The sequence below is a fragment of the Calypte anna genome, chromosome 10 (assembly GCF_003957555.1).
Source record: "Calypte anna isolate BGI_N300 chromosome 10, bCalAnn1_v1.p, whole genome shotgun sequence".
Classification (NCBI taxonomy): domain Eukaryota; kingdom Metazoa; phylum Chordata; class Aves; order Apodiformes; family Trochilidae; genus Calypte; species Calypte anna.
In genome coordinates this window covers 3,550,634-3,567,552 of record NC_044256.1, presented here as the reverse complement: position 1 = coordinate 3,567,552, position 16,919 = coordinate 3,550,634, and the positions used below count along the sequence as shown (strand labels likewise).

The 16,919-nt window shown below is 50.4% G+C and overlaps 1 protein-coding gene across 1 annotated transcript in view; it reads left to right on the top strand.

Annotated features, from left to right (window-relative positions):
* Positions 1 to 16,919, top strand: part of ZNF609 (zinc finger protein 609) — a 69,341-nt gene that overhangs the window by 41,394 nt on the left and 11,028 nt on the right. Inside the window, 1 exon segment of the mRNA XM_030456720.1 lies at positions 14,196 to 14,421. Within this exon segment, the coding sequence (XP_030312580.1) occupies positions 14,196 to 14,421 (226 nt within the window).

The window sequence follows — 16,919 nt, the reverse complement described above, 5'->3', positions numbered from 1 at the left end:
TACAAAGCTGTTACTCCTTTCCATCAGGTACAAGGCTGGAGTGTGTACAGATATGTCACCTCCGTGTTTTCAAGAGAGATGGTGGGATTGAAGGTCAGATGGGTGTATTCCAGGGATGTGCAGGCAAAAATTCATTTCTGCTTTTTTAGGCTGAAGGGGAGGTGCCTGAAGCAAACTGTTGTGGTAGTCCTGTAACTTCAAGTGTGGGCTCTGGAAGACTATCCTGTTGGTAATGGAGAGTCCTCTCTTAGGGGGTACTGTTGGGTTATGACACCTATCCAGAACAGCCATGTAACAGTGACATTCTTGGGAGGGACTCCAGTATCCTTCCTTGTCCCACTTGCCTTGGGTTTGTATTTTGGGTTGGTTTTGTTTCCTCCTCAAGAACCTGGATGTGAAAAAAAAAAATCCCCAATTAGGACTCAAAGGCCAAGAAACAGTGTGGGAACAGGCTTCCAAAAAGCCTGGGAATGTGACACTGTAGACCAGTGAGGTGCCTTTTTTCAGAAGTGATCAGAAGGATGGCTTGAACAACATGGCATGCTCTGAACCCCAGATGGAGACCAGCTCTGAGCTCTCCACATTTCTTGCATAAGATGAGTTTTTAATCAGCCCTCAAAGCCAACTCTTGGGCATAGAAAGGCCTGTGGATCAGGTAAGGGCTGCCAAATCCCTCTCCACCTCTTGTCCAGGCAGAAGGGGAGGATGGAGGAGGTGGAAACACACAGCAAGGAAGTAATTAACCCCAGCACTTGCTCCTGTTTGGGTTTTTTGCCTAGCAAGAGCTGTCCACAGTTGGAAGCCTCCATGTTCAGGCATTGGGGTGATCTTTTATACCTTGCTGAGCATAAAAACCCTCCAGGCTTACAGCTCCATTGTGTTTTTCCAAACAGGACTTGTGTTGTCTTCCATGGGCTGCCTGTTTCAGCTGAGAGCACTGTGATTCTTTTCAGCCCCAGGGGAATGTTGATTTTTGTTGGTGGGTGGCTGCTGAAGACCAGCACTTAGCGGGGTGCCTTGAGTATCAAGTCCTTAGTGCTAAAATGTCTGTACTTATTGTTCTGCTCTTTTTTAGAGACATTAGTATTGCTCTGCTTTAGCTGCCTGTTAATTTGAAGAGTCAATTAAATTCCAACAGGGTAGGGAATAAAATCAGGGAAGAGCTGGGCTTTGCTCATGGTGGCTTTCTCTCTAGCAGCATCTTTTGCTTATTTTTGAGGCTTCTAGCTAAAAATCCAGCATGTTGGTTGAATATAACCTTGTCTGGCTGTCAGCCTCACTGCTGCTGGGCTCTGTGTCCCTCCTGGCCCTGACACCTTGTTTTTCCACATGGATCTGCAGAAGGTGCTTCTGGGTAGAAAGAGGTGCAGCGTCTGCCAGAGTCTGATGGTGGTTTTTGGTGGCAACTGTCTTCCATCTCATTTGGAAACAAGTGCTGAGCTTTGTGCTGTGGCAAAGGGGAGAGATTCCTCGTTAGCTGGAATGTGGTGATGGGTGGGTATCCCTCACTGCAACCCCAGCAGTGAGGGGGCAGAGGCTAAAAACCTTCCTTGAACTTAACTGAGATGGAGGAAAGCTTCATCTGTGGAAGGTGTTAGCAACCCCTTTTGGTGGGGACTTGTTGGGCTTTGAAATCCCTTCACTGTGGGCTGAGGAAGCCACTGAAGCAGCCACTTGGAGCTATTTTTTCTATTTTTACATGGGGTGCTCTCACAGAGAAGTGGGCGGGCAGTCACGCAGCTCTGCTCCCTTCAGTGTGCTGCAGCCCCCCAGCCTGGGGCCACTGTGCTCCTGCTGGTAGGTAGCCCACAGGTGATGAGTTATGGTCTGGCTCAGCTCTAGCTTGTCTCTTTTTCTCCCCCAGTGGCTCAGCTGCCCTGTGAGTGATTGATCCTCTACAGCCGTGCTGCTCGACCGCCAGCGGCTGTCGGTTGTCAGCACAAAACCTTCTCTGAGTGAGACCTTCAGGCATGGCAGCCCAGCTGTGTCCAGGCACTGGCTCATGGCAGTGCCAGCATGAGATTTCCAAGGCACCTCAGTGAATACAGAGGTGTTTTGTTTTGCTTTTTGGCAAGAACAAAGCAGGAGAAATTGGACCCAGGATGAGTGCCTGGGGCTTGACTTATTCTGCATGGGGAGGTGGGTGGGAGTGGAGGGGCCTTGCATAATGTCCTCATGCTTGGGGTTTCACCTGCAAAGCTCATTGCTTCTTCTTGTGCAACTGATAGAGATTTCAGGGTGATAGAAGGATGTGCTGGGCTGTGCTGGGGACAGCTGGTTCTGCTTGGTGTTAGAGACACAGCAACTTGATTTCAATGATTAAAAAAACACCTCAGCAATGGGCTTGAGAAACTGTCAAAAATGCTGCATCCTGTCGGTACCAACACCTGTGTGTTCCTGGCAGGGGCTGATGGGCACAGATGCAAACCATTGCTGGAGGGAATGGGGAGAGCACAACCTGTATCAGCTGGAGTAGCAGAACTGCCTTGTGCTGCTTTAAAAAACGTGACAACTGGGATCTGGGGAGTGGAGGGAGACTCAGGATTTGAGGGACCCAGCTCAAAAAGTGAGGATATTTGTCATCCCCCATCTTAGCATGAGCTTTCTGTCTTGTGTGCCAGGGAGACCAAGGCAGTTGCTTGACAAACATTGCTGGGAGTGGTTCAATGGTCCCTCTGGCTACAAGTCCCCAAAGGCCAGCAGAGTGCTCGTCCTTTCTTTGCAGCCACCTTGTGTGGTCACACTCTTTTATATCATGTGATTCAGTATATTTCTTGCTCCCTCCTTTCCTGTAATCTCCCCACCAGGCTGATGGACAGAGCTGGCTTTGTGTCTGGAAACCACCAGCATCTCTCCTGGCAGCTTGAGGAAAACCTACAAAGAGGAGGAGATGAGAGCCAAGCAAGCAGCTTCCGAAATGTGCAGCCTTCAGGGGCTGGGATGTGAAAATCATCCCAGAATAGGTCTTTAATATTAAAGAGGTGGAAGGAAGATGCCTCCTCTTGCCTGAGGGATAAATAGATCTGAAACCATTTCTAGACTCTGCAGCTTATCACATCTGAAATACGTATGTCTCACCCTGGAACTGAGCCTCTCCAGGAGTCGCCAGTACCTGGCTGTGATGTGTGTGTTAAATGCTCTGGCTTTTGTGTTGTGTGTGCAGCGTGCCAGCAAGTCTCTGGATGCAGAACCCAGCCAGTGGGTTTGCTACTTTCCTCCCAGATTCATACCTTGAGGCAGCCCATAGCCTGGGTCTGGATGGAGGAGGGAGATGTGGCACTTAGCAGCATGCCAGCAAGGCTGTGGTCCCCTGGTCCCCTCAAGGCGATGCTCCCCCGGTGCAAGTTCTCCTCCAGGAGCTGTGCAGGTGGATCAGGAGATGCACCCTGCCTTGCAAAGAGGTTGTGTCATCCCTTCCCCAAGCAAATATTCTGGGTATGTGTGGTGCACACAACTTAGCTTCTCATGTCTTGGAGACAAAAGTCCATGGGAACTTCAAGATCAAATGTTGTTTTTGGGGGGGTTCTTGCACAGGTGAACTGCTTAGAAAATACACCAGCTTGCTGACTGTTGTTTATAGGTAGACTGATGTGATAAGAGAAGGACTTCTTTCCTTACCTCCTTGTCCCTGGACTTCCTGGTTCAGCCATAGAGGTGGATTTCTGTGTTCTCATCACAACAGCTCTTGATATTGTGGTTGCAAGGTGGATGAATCTCACAAGAATATAACTGTCAACATCTGGTCAGCCTGAGATTTACTGGTTCCTCAGCTGAAGATGGGCAAGTCCAAAACTGCTGGATGTTGGCTTTCTGTGGAAGGACAAGGACTCCTGCCCTATGTCAGGAGCACCACGAATGTGGCTGTTGATGATTTAGAGCCCGATGTAGGGACTTCTGGGGTGTGAGAAGCACTGTGTGTTAGGTGCTGAGGAGGTGCCATGGGGAGAGATGTGGATGCTCTGTGTTACTGCTGGAGGGATGTGGGGAGGGAGAAGGGAGGAGAACAAGGGAAGGATGAAGGATTTTCTCACGTGGAAAATATTGATGTGTTCAGGAACAGTTTCACTGCCTGAAGCTGTAGTCAACATGTTTTCTAAATGTTCCCATCCTTGATTCATCCCATTTCTCTTTCCTGTCATCCTCTGTATCACCCTGTGTAATTCCTCTCTCTGGTGTTTTCATCCCCCATGTGTTAACAGATTATCACTGTGTCCCTATGTAGCTGTAGCTGAACCAAGTTATCCATATTTAGCTCTCTTAATCTCTTCCTCCAAAGCAATCCCTTCAGCCTCCTCATTATTTTTGTTCCTCTTAGAATCATAGAATCCCAGAGTGGTTTGGGTTGGAAGGGACCTTAAAGATCATCTAATTCCACACCCTCTGCCATGGGCAGGGACACTTCCCACTAGATCAGGTTGCTTCAAGCCCAATCCAGCCTGGTCTTGGATACTTCCAGGCATGGAGCAACCACAGCTTCTCTGGAAAACCTCCTTCAGTTTCTAAGCACCCTCATAGTGGAGAGTTTTGTCCTAAAATCTCTAAATCTGCCCTCTTCCAGTTTGAAACTCTTCCCCCTGTCCTGTCACTCTATGCCCTTGTAAAAAGTCTGTCCCCAGCTTTCCTGTCACACCTTCAGGCACTGGAAGGTGCTCTAAGGTCTCCCCGGAGCCTTCTCTTCTCCAGGCTGAACAGTCTGGCTCCAGGGCAGAGCTACTCCAGTCTTCAGATCATCTCTGTGGCCTCCTCTGGACTCACTCCAACAGTTCTGTGTCCTTCTTGTTCTGGGGACCCCAGAACTGGATCCAGTACTGCATGGGCCTCTCACCAGAGTGGAGTAGAGGGGGAGAATCCCCTCCCTTGACCTGCTGGTCATGCTGCTGGTGATGCAGCCCAGGACACAACTTTCTGGGCTGTCAATGCATGTTGCCAGCTCATACTGAGCTTCTCATCACCCAGCACCCCCAAGTCCCTCTCCTCAGGGCTGCTCTCCATCCATTTTCTCTCCAAGCTGTATTTGTGCTTGCGATTTCCCTGGCCCAGGTGCATGACCTCTGGTTTGCCCTTTTCTCTGAACTTCTTCCAGTTTGTCCATGTTCTTTTCAGTCATGAGGTATCCAGAGCTGAGTGTGATTGCTGCTCCCCTTGAAGCATTAGGGCAAAATTATTAAATTCCCCCTTTTCTGATTCTGTGTCCAAACTGAATCAGGGTTGAGGGAAGGAAGAACAGTTTGGGGCAGTTGAGAATGAGCAGACCAGTCTTTACTGCTTCTGGCTCTGCTTTCAGGTCATTCTTGCAAGCTGTCCTCACCATGTTATTTTCCTGGTGGTTATGAAAGACAGGACAAGCATAGCCAAGCCAGCTTGGTGATGCCCCTTTGCACCTCTGTGTTTAGAGGGAGTCCCAAGCCATGTTGTAGGGATGAAGAACAAGAGAGTACATGGGGACTGGACATAATTTTTTTATTATTAAAGTGGTGAAACACTAAAAGTGGTTTCCCAGAGAAGCTGTGGATGCTCCATCATTGGAAGTGTTCGTAGTCTTGTTGGACAGAGCTTCAAACATCCTGGTCTAGTCGTATCCCTCCCTGCCCATGACAGGTGGGTTGGGCTAGATGATCTTCAAGGGTGTATTCCAACCCAAATCATTCAGTGATGCCAAGATGGCATCTTGGAGATGATGCCCTTCTAGACCATCATAACGACCACTGACATTTGCTTTTGAGTTTACTCGTGTCCCTTGGCCATTGGGAAATGCAAGTCATCTCTTGTTCTGGCTGTTGTAGAAGGTACAGCTACCCCCTGGCACGTTTACAGCTTGGTTGATGAAAACGTCTGCAAGACAAGCCCAACTTTCACCCTATACCCCATCTGTTCTTTCTAGGCTCTCTTCTGAAAACACAGAATTTTACACACCATCTCTTGTGCTTTACCTGATGGAAAAGTTGGTTTCCAAAAGGTGTGATAAAAGCTCATGTGCTTGGTCCCGTTGTCCATCGTGGGTCCTTTGGCTTGGCGGCAGAGTGGTTGTGATGGTTTGTGGGCTGTTTTTTGTCTCCTTTCCTCTGGGAGCAGGCACCAGCAATGTGGTTTTTCTGGATACTGGGATTGATGGGCAGAAAGGTGGTACCTAGATTATGATCCCAGCAAGAGGAGAAACCTGTCCTGGATGAGGCAGGTCAGAACTCACTCATTTTTGCTGCAAGTCTTGGGTCCATCTCCTCCCTGATGAATTTATCAGAATTCAGGTTTATACCAAAATACCAAATACCTGAGCTATGTCTTCTCTGGTTGACTTGTAGATACAGCAGCTTCATTAATTAATTAAATTTTTGATTATTAATGCTCCAGGTTGGCACACCAGTGTGTGTCCTTGGGACACCATACCCTGATGCGAACTGCTGGAGGTCCTGCAGCCGTGGCATCTGAGTGTTGGAGGTTTAGATTTGCAAGACTGAGATGGAAAAAAACTGTGGGGAAAAAATGAAGAGAAGGGTGAACCAGACAGGTGGAGCTGTGCCAGTTCCTAACTGATAGCTGAGCTGTTGTACCACCTTCTCACACTCAGCCCTGACCCTAACAAGTGTCTGCTTTGTCTTGTAGTTCTTGCTTCCTCTACCTGGTCAAGGTTTATTGGTAACTTTTGTGTTTTAATTATCTCCAGAGGGCTGTTTTTTTTATAGTGTACCATTATCTTCTGACCTCTTTGAAGGTGGTGGAGTCAGGTAGCCTTTGAGAAGGACCTGGACTGGGGTGTTTGTATGGGGACTGCGGTGGGAACACTGCTGTCTGGGGCTCATGCTGGTGTTCACCTGGCATGGCAATGCTTTCAGTTGCTTGCAGAAGGAACTGAAGTTCCTTCTCCTTAAACCAGCAGTGAATCGCTTGCTCACCTCTTGAGAGTTACAAGACTACCCACCCTGACTGGCTGCCCTCTTGAGCTGTCTGAATGGAGATGCTAAGTTCTGTGATACGTTCTTCATCCCTAGAGCTACTTGGGTGTTGGGCTGTCCCTGGATGAACCTGTGGTCCAGGTGCTCAGGGTGCTCTGTAGCACACTACAGACCCCATGGGTCTCATTGCCCACTGGGGAGTTGGCAGCTGACACCTTGCCATGAAGATGCTTCATTTTCATGTGACTTCACTTGCTCACTTTGAGGATTTGGGTAGCAGGGTTGTTTCTAGCTCAGCTGTTTGCAACTTCTGCATCCTTCAGATGGGTTTTATGGAGCTGGTGGTTACCAGAGGGATTTTAACTGCAGCTGGAGCTGTATCACAAGTGGTTCATGACAGGCCTCCCAGATTTATGTCCTCCTTCAAGGAAGCTGGTGCAGTGAGGCTCTTGTGAAACCTTTAATGTTGCTCCTTTGCCTGTTCTTATGTGCTGGTCAAAGAGTGCTGGTATTGAAGGTTGCCATTTGAGTGGTGCTTAGATTTGGGCATGAGTTTAATGTGACTCAAGGAAGAAAATGTGTCTGCCTCGCTGTCATGCTGGCTTTGGTCCTCTTGCTTCTACAGGAGGTCCTCTTCCTACAGGAACATCTTTTTTTTTAGCAGGGACAGACTAAAAAACTGAACTGGTTGGTTAAGAGCAGCTAGAGGAGGCTGGTGGAGATGGACATCATGAGCTGGGGGCTGGGGTTCACGGTTGAGTGCAGGGCTGGGACCTTGCTAGGTAGCTGGTTCCTGTGGAACAGATGATGATCTCCAGCCCAGAAAACAAAAAGATGATGCCATCCATATATGTTTCTGAAGGGAGGCACTGATGAACCAGACTGCACCAGTGGTGGAGAAGGTCCCCAGGAAAGGGGACTGTCTCCTGTCTGGGTCAGAATCCTTCTTTTCCATGGGTAGAGTTGCCTGGATATTTTGTTGGGTTTGGGGGAAAGAGAATAAATAAAATCAAAACTTTGCCTCATGGTGGTTCTTCCTCTCAGTGTCCTAGCTTAAAGGAGAGATGGCTCATTTTGGCAGTGCAGGGGATAATGGAGACAGAGCAGCAATGTAAACCACACATCAGCCGTGCTGGCAGGAAGGTGAGCCAGGGGATAGGGGTGCTTCACGTGCGGCCTAGGTTCCCAATGGGAAGCTGTCTGCTGAAGAGCTTTCCTGCTTGGATAGCACTGCTGGAGGTGAGGGTGACTTTGGTGACCAGGAGCAGCCTCTGGGTATCAGTTGTTGGTGGTAGGTGAACCAAGACCCAACAATGTGTCCTCAGTCAGCTGGTGGGACTGATGCAAGGAGGTCCCAGCTTAGATTTCTTCTCACATTGGCTGTCCCCTTTCATCGCTGCTCTACACTACCTCTCTCCTACTGGAGACACCTTTTTTTTTTTCTTTTTTCTTTCCCCTTCCTAGAGCAGATCTAATAGTCTGGTAAGTAGTTGGAGCAGGTGACTTGGTGCCAGCACGTCTGTCTTGGATACTATTCCTGGCTTGATTGAAGCCACAGTAACATGCAAGACTGTACCTCTGTGGCGTCTGCCTCCTCTTGATCTCAAAATGCTGCAAGCACCAAGATTAAGACTTGTTGTGTTAGAGCAGGGATTTTATTCCCCTCTCTGTCAGAGAGTGGCAGCCTGTGGAGAGAAGCGGCTCATCCGAGGTTGTGCTGGGTAATATTTGAATTTCTCCAGCAGCATGGCTGGGGTTGAGATGCAGCTGGCTCCTGCATAAGCCGGCAGCAGCGTTTGGATCAGTCTCTTGTTGCTGGTTTGGTGGCAGGTTGTACCGCCAGCACCACCCAATGGACTCTCACTCCCCAGTTTACCCATTAACTCAACCGGCCTCCTTGTCCAGGCTTTGGTTTCTGTGGAGTGCTGTGTTTCAGTCAGGGCAGATTTCCCAAAATTCCCAGGTACAGACATGTCTGGGTTGGAAAAGCATCCACCAACCCCAGCATTGTGCTGGCTGCTTGGCCATCATCTCCTCCTGCCATTCAGCAGGGACTTCCAGCCAGAGAAGGGCCTTACAGTGGATGGAGGCAAAGCTCCTCCACACAGGGGAGGGCTGGAACTCGAGGCTGGGACATAATTGCTATTGCCAGGGGAGGACATGCTCGCAGCCATCACCCTGCCATTAGCAGCCCTGTGGCTGGAAGATTCTGGAAACCTCAAGAAAGCTTCTGGTGGGGAGGCAAGAGCAGTGAGGAGTACCCAAGGAACATGAGGGGAAACTGGCCTCTCCTAGTGTGGTTTTTGGGAGGACAATGAGAGCACTGTGTGGTAGAGCCAGTCCAGACCATCTGGCAGTGCGCTTGCCATCTCCTTCCCATCCTGCCATGCTGTCAGGAGCTGCCTTTACCTGCTGGTTCCCAGGGACAAACTGCATCATCCAAGGAGGGAAATCAGGACTGCTGTTCCTTAAAAATCCTTGGTTCCCATCCAGTTTGTGTGACTGTACTGATGGTGGCACTGGCCAGAAGGTTCCATGCCCACTTGTCCTCTCTGTACAGTGAATTCAAGGTGTTCAGTACTCAGCCCACTCTGAGACATCTGAAGCATCAATCCTTCGTCCTTACAGCATTTACTGCTTCTTGCCATTTGTAAATGACAGTCCTCCTTTTTTCTTGAACCAGCTGCTCTGATAGCCTGTGGGTTTGCATTTGTCCTCCCTAAGTGCATTCTAGCGGTCCATAGAAATAGTTGACTTTACTTATTGAAGCAGTTTTTTTTTTCCAGGGAAGAAACACTTCCTTCTAAAACAGATTTCTTTCTTTTTACATCTCGGTGTCACCAACCTTAACCCCTAGCTCACAAAAGGGAAGAGCAATGGGCAGCAGTGTAGGGTTTGCTACCTCTTCAGACCATGCTCTGGCATCCAGACAACTCTCACCATCAAACAGGGTTCATTGCCACCAGTAGTATTTGATGAGCTTTAAGGGTCAGGTTGGAGAAAACTTGTCCTTGCCAAGGTCAGTGGTGTTGGGGAAGAGGCACCTCAGGTGCTTCAGTTTGGAGGTTTGGAGATGCCCACCAAAGATACTTGTCAATAGGATAGATCTGCTCCCTGGTTCTGTTGCTTATCTTCTCAGGTCCTGCCCTGAAAAAATAAAGCTTTTAAGGAGTGGTGACCATGTGACATCAAAGCTCCCAGAGGCCGGGCTGAGCCATGCAGTTATGGGAGAAGTGCTGGTGGCAGCCTCCAGCGATGCTCCTGTGATGGAGCAGTTTTGGTCTGTGTTTTGTCTCCTGGCACACAGCAACTAAGAGTGTGTCCAATCTTTTGCTTGACTGTTGTTGTCTGTCTGGGTTTGCAGGAGCTGAAGCACCCTTCTAGGTGAGAAAAATGGGCTGCCACATTGTGTAGCTTGTTACCATGGGAATGCATCAGTGGTCTCATCCTGACCACTGCAAGGTCCTTGATGGCAGACAGTGTGCAGCTCTGTGGGTGCCCTATACCACATGGTTGTTCACAACCTCTCTGTCTTTGTATATGCACCACAAATGTCTCTGCTGTTTGCTTTTCTCTGGGTTTTTGGCATCCCCATTGGTTTTTATCAATCAAAAATGCACTTTTCTTTCCCGATTGGCTTTGATTATTGGGAGCAAACCATACTCATAAATATGCTTGGGTGGTCTGGGTGGGTTGGAATCAGAATGGGCATGATTTTCTTTTTGTTGTGGCCTCTTCTCTTTCTCCCATTATCTAATTGCTACTGTGACACCCTTTAGCCTTGACTGATGCTAACAAAGCTGCACTGGCCCATCTCTAAGATGGCAGGAGCTGCTTTGTGTGCATCTCCCCATGCCATGTTTCCCTTCACGTGGGACCCTGTCCTACCTTCCAGTAAGGGCTATGATGAGAGGTAGGTTTTCATTCCCCATCCAAAGCCCTTTCCTCAGGACCAGCATCTGAGGGCACTGTCAGTGTTGCCCTGGGCTCTGCCTGGATGTGGTTTTTCCTCACCCAGTGGTGCTCGTGCTGGCCACTGCTGCCGCCTGGATTTGGCTCCATTCCACTTCTGTTGAGCACATTCCTTGTCATGGGAAAACCTCCTCAAGAAGCACGAAGGGCTTTCAGGAGTGGGGGGGCACAGAAAGCCAGCACCAGCATGGGGAAGCTTCACCCCATGTAACTCTCACCCAGGGGTTGCTGGAGACCCAGCAGCTTCCTCCGACAGCAAGCATGTGGTCGGACCTCAGAGCCTCCCCGGCAAAGAGAGGGCTAGAGATACGTTTTTCTTTTGCAAAGGGGGCTTGGGGACCCGGGAACATTAAGTGATTTGCTGGGAGGGTGATGTGTGTCAGAGCTGGAAGCCAGGAGGGTTGCAGGGCTTGCTCTGGGGAGCTCGTCTGGCTCAGCCTTGCCAGCTGGAGGGGATGCAAAAGGTGCTGCTGGAGAGTCTGGGTGCTGCCCAATGGCCCCCATGCCAACGTTTCCTGTGGCTGCTGGCCTGGAGGAAGGAGCTGGGTGAGAGCAGGACCTGGGGCCTCCCCCAAGCCCTCCTGCAGCCACCAGGGGCTGGATCTCTTGACCTTGTTCAATGAAAAGCTGTGCCACTAGGAGATAAAACACATGCAGGTGGTGAGGGGATGGATTCAGGGATTGATCCATCTGTCTCTTCCTCTGGCAGCCTGGCTTTCAGTTTTTTTCAGCTGTAGCCCAGCTCCGTGGCTCTGGTGCTGCCCTCACCCTTGGAGAGCCACCCTGGGCCTTTGTGTTTTGCTTTTGAGCTTCAGGCAAGAGAGCAGGAGAGGGCAAGAGCGTGGAAGGGCCACCTCATCTCCCCACGGTTGCTAAACGAGGCCCTGTTTGTCCTAGTGCAGGGGAAAATATGAAATCCCATCGAGCCACCTCCCTGATTAGAGAGATCTCAGCGAGCTGCTTATTATGCACCGTGGCTTGATGCAGATCACAAATGTGACCGGGCGCTAATTAGCAGAGCTGGAACTGTAATTATATGCTCCTGTGCTGCACTGTGGTTTCTGTCACAGAGTGGAAAGAAGCTGAACAGTTTGGAAAGCTGCAGGTTCTCAGCAAGCAGGGACAGCTGCTGCTCCTGGGGCCGTGGGCTGAGCACTCCCCAGTGTCCCACGGCGCTGCCTGGTTCTTCTCTGACTCTTCTGTTGCTGGAGATTTGGCTTTGGTTTCCAAAGGGCAGTGCTGAGAAAGGGCTGGTTTTCTTGAACCTCCTTCAAAGGAGCCTCAACGCCTCCTTCATGGCTTTGAGTCCGCCAAGACGTGCAGGATGAGGTGGCTGTGACCTGGGGGGTGGTTTGTCTGTGGGAATGCAGCCCTCCTCTCCATCAGGCTCGTAAGGTTTTTTATGCCAGAACCATCTTTCTCAAATCCCATGGGATGTAGCTGAGGCCCTGTCCATGGGGCAGCCTCAGGCTGGCTGTGGGCTCCTGGAGAAGAGCTGATCCTGCTGGTGGGAGCTCAGAGGCAGCTCATGGGAAAAGAGCTGTGGGGGCACAAGCTAGGCAGCCAACAGAGGGGACTTTATGGTCCAGCCACTGTGGCTGGAGACCCCCAAACCACCTTTAATGCTCAGTGGGTTGGATTTGGTCTGTCTGGACAGCAGACAGACACAGGAGAACAAGGAGAGGGCTGCAGGCAGAAGGTACTTCGTGTTCTCATGCTGGAAGAGCAAATCCACTTGCCCTGGTACAGTCAGAAGATCTCAGGAGTTCCACAGGAGTTATGTTGATGTCCCCTGCCCATAGCCACCCACATGACAGATGCAATGTCCTCCACTCTGCTCCTCTGCCTAGAAGTTTGCCTCTTGCAATTGGTATTTGTGTTGCTGAGGGTATGGAAAGGATTTGTGGTGTCAGGAGTTGATAGGGATGCTCCAGCCACTTGTTGCGGGTGTGGGCACCATATTGTGTGGGGCAGATGAGGTTGGACATGCAAGCTTCTGATGGAGATATTTCTTCTGCTTAAAAGATGAGGGGATGTGAGGAAGAGAAGGGAGTAGGTAATTTTGGCGGTTGGTGAGGTTCATGCCAGTTCATGGTGGGAGTTCAGTGGTTGTCAGCAGCATTGGCTGAAGAGAGCCAATAGTCACGTTGGAAGCAGTGGTTGGCTGGTGTCCATGCCCAGTCTTGGTGACCAGCAAGCCTGGTCTCTTCAGGGTTATAATTATCTCTTGATATATGTTGGAGTAGTGCTGGGTGCTCTGGAAAGATCTTTCCCTGCTTGGGACTGAAATTCACCTAGGTCAGTGCTCACTGATGGGTTGATTTGTTTCCTCAGTTTCCTCTTTTGAGTTTGCTTTAGTATCTTACTAAGATCATGAACCATAAGGAGAGGAGGTCTGAGTAGAGGATGAGCCCCAAAAATGCTGGAGATCCTTGTGAGCCAAGGCAGGGGACTGGCTGACTGCAGCTGGCTTGGTGGATGAACCCTGAAGGACGGGAAGGTCTCCACCCTGCCCTTGGCCATCAGCAAAAGGAGCCTGCCAGCCATCCTTCTCCTAACTTTTCTGTAAGCTGCTAATGTGGCAGAGTGGCCAACGACCTTGGCTTGTCAGCAGCAGCAGCAGCAGGGTGACTTGTCTGTGGTTTCACTTGGCGTGTGAGCCTGTAGGCTTTCCAGGCTCAGATCTGGCCATGAGCTGTGGTTTCCATGCACAAGAACACAAGGGATGGCGCAGTTGGCTTGGCCATCAGCTGGATCAGGCTCCCAAGCAGATATTTATGCAGGGAAGAATGATGTGATGGGAATGCCTGCATCTTCAGGTGGTCACAGAGTAGATTTGGGAGGAGGAGGATGTTGGTTTTCGTGGGTGCTGGAGGGAGACTGCTACTTGTTTGTCCTGTCCTGCCAGTTGAGCAGAAGCCTGTAATTTTTTTCTTCTAATGATCTATCAGGTCCAAAGTCATTGATGCCATTAACATCTGAGGCATCCTCCCCTGAGATGGTTCTACAGGCAGAAGTTGTCAGGGAAGGAATTTGGCACAAACTCCTTCAAGCAGGAGAGCAGATATCTCCCGCAGAGGGACTTTTGGCTGTAATCTACATGCCTACAAAGTGCTGGCTCTTCAGAGTTACGTGGGTATGGACATGCTGGCATGGGAGAGACCTGCAACATCCTTGTCCTCTTACAGGGTGTGGGACTTGCACTGCCTGCTGGCACAGACATTGAGAAGGTGGCAGCCCCGGCCTTGAGGTTCTCCGGGAATGTAGATGCCTGTTGGGTAGATGCCTACCCATATTCCCAACTGTGACCAATGTTTTTCTTCTTCCCCACAGATGGAGTCTCCAGTCTCTACACCTGCAGTGTTGCCTTTGCACCTCCTTGTCCCTGTTGTCAACAATGACATCTCCTCCCCGTGTGAGCAGATCATGGTACGCACCCGCTCAGTGGGGGTGAACACCTGTGATGTGGCCTTGGCCACTGAGCCTGAGTGCTTGGGCCCCTGTGAGCCTGGAACCAGTGTGAACCTGGAGGGCATTGTCTGGCAAGAGACAGAGGATGGTAAGTGTCACCGGTGAGCTTTTAGCTTTCCTACAATGTCCTTTTGGAGTTAGAGCAATCCCTTCCTTCCCATGTCCCTGCTGTGTTGCTTTTTGGCATGTCCTGGGTGTTCCCCCAACCATCTGGGTGGTCAGAACAGAGGAGCTGTGTGGGAGCAGCAAATCTGTCCAGTAAAGTGAGTAAGAGGCCAAAATTTGTGTCAGCCCAACATGTTGCCTTATCCCCTTACCCAAACAGTGGGCAAAAATCTGAGCTGCCATTGCTCTGTCCTGCTTCAAAGAGCTCACTCTTTCTGGAGGTGCCAGAGGAAAGGCCATGCCAGCCTGCGAGGGAACTCAACTGGGTTGACTTCATTTCTGCTTAGCAACCCACAGGTCTGTCATAAAACCACTCAAACCCTGAGAGGCAGCAGAAATCTGCTGGATTAAAAAACCCAGCAGAGCTTTCAAAATCAACGCAGTGGGAGATCAGGCTCTTGTCTCTCTTGCCAAGCCATTCAGTGCTTTTTTTTTTCCCACTGGAGCCCGTCTCATCTGTGCACAGCTTGGTTTGCTTTCCCAGGTCCATTCTGATGGGGTTTTGTTGCTTTTGGGGCTCTGCCAAGTAATGCAGGGATGAATGGGTGGCTCAGCAGACCATGGTGAGCCCTGGAACCTGGCCTTCCCTCAGTGGGATGCTGGAGCTTTCTGCTTTGGGATGCTTGGAGTGAGCTCCTTACATTTATGCCTGGTTTCAGCTGGGGTCTGGAAGCAGAAACAAAGCCCAGAAGTTCAGAGGGGAGAAAGGACAAGTCAACTGATGGTTAACCTTGGCTGGATGACCAAGAGCTCCTCTTGGACATTTGTTTCTTCTCTTCCATCACCATTGCACGTGGGGTATGAACTGTTGGCCTGAATTTCCTGGCTCTTCTTTCCTGCAGCTTTACTGTTACCTGAAATGAAAGCTGAACCTGTGTTCCCTTGAGCTGCTCCCAGGGCATCCCTTCTTCCCCCATGCTTTGGGAAGACAGGGGTGGGCCCAGTTTGCCTTTTGTCTCTCCCTGCTGGGAAGCTGGTGCCAGAGTGAGTGCTGTGTTGGCTTCCAGTGTGGAGGTGGTGAATGCTGAAAGTGTTCCTGCTAGGAAAACCTTCATGACCTGAGCTATCTCGGAAGAGCACATGGACTGCTGAGGGAGGCTGGGACATGATTGTTTGGTGTGGGGACCTCCAGCTATCTTGCACTCCTGCCTTCTCCACTGTCTGCAATCTGGACAAACTCATCTGGGCTGAGGCAGCCAAGAGCTGTAAAGTTTTTTTTTCTGGTGCTGCAAGGTAGGAGGGAGCCATCTGTTGTAAAATTAGGCCCAAAATACCTCTTCTTTGAGCTGAGTTTGCAGGTGTGGACAAGGAAGCACAAAGCAGGAGCACACCCCTGGGCTGGGGGATCTTCTTCTTGGAGAAAACAGGAAGCTGAGCTACCCATGTACTGGCACTGCTCCCTTGGTGTCTGCAAAGGGCCCACTTGCTTTAGAAGAAAAGGTGTGATGCCTTCAACTAGGGAAAATGAGGCACAGCTTGGCTGAGCATTGGGGCACGCAGCAGTGCCAAGGAGCATCAGCACCCTCTGCTTTTGAGGCTGGATGATAATCCCCCCCATCCTCTTCATCCCCATCAGGCTGACGTTCTGATGGGATTTCCCTCAACCCCTCTGGAGCTGCAGAGTTGCTGCAGATTGGAGGACTGCTGGTGATCCCATGGCCAGCAGTGAAACCAGTGGGAGCTTGGACCTTGTAGGGTTGTTGGATAGAAATCAGGAGAAGAGGCTTGTGATGGCCAAAAGAGTCTTAAGTGGTTGTGCCAGGAGAGGCAAAGGCAGCATCCCTGAGGCAGAGAGCACTAAGACATCCTCCCCCTGCAATCCTGGTTGAGAGCAAGTGGTGTCTGGGTGGTTTCTGGTTCTCCTCCCTTTCCTCCTGCTCCTCACCCCACTGTGAAGCTCTGTGGCCTGTGTGCTTGTCCATCCACATTACCCCTTGCTTCTACAGCCACCACTTCAGAGCATGCCTGCAAGGCACCCTGCAGCTCCCTGCACACAGCTATTTTTAGTCTGCAGTAATTCAGTGAACTCATGTGAAGATCCCTCTCCACCAGCTGCTGCTTGGTTGCCACTGTTGGGATCAATGATGTTTGCAGCCAGCCCTGCAGAGGACAAATCCAGCTGCTGCTTTTTGTTGCTTCTGGTCTTCTGCACGTGTTGGCCACTGTTGTAGAGGCATTTCTTGTCCTTGAGTGAAAGATCAGGGTGAAGCCATTCCTGTTTCCTACCTGTGTCAAAGGCGTGTCTATAAATCCAGTTGAGATGCTTCAGCACCAACGAGCCTGCCTGTGTGGCTGGAGACATCCCCAAGATCTCTAGAGGGATCCCAGTACCTTCACCAAGAGGGTTCTATCTCTCCCTCAGCTTCTCATGGTGCTGCAGCCTCACTGTCCTGTTTGGAAAGACCCCAGGGCAACTGGAGC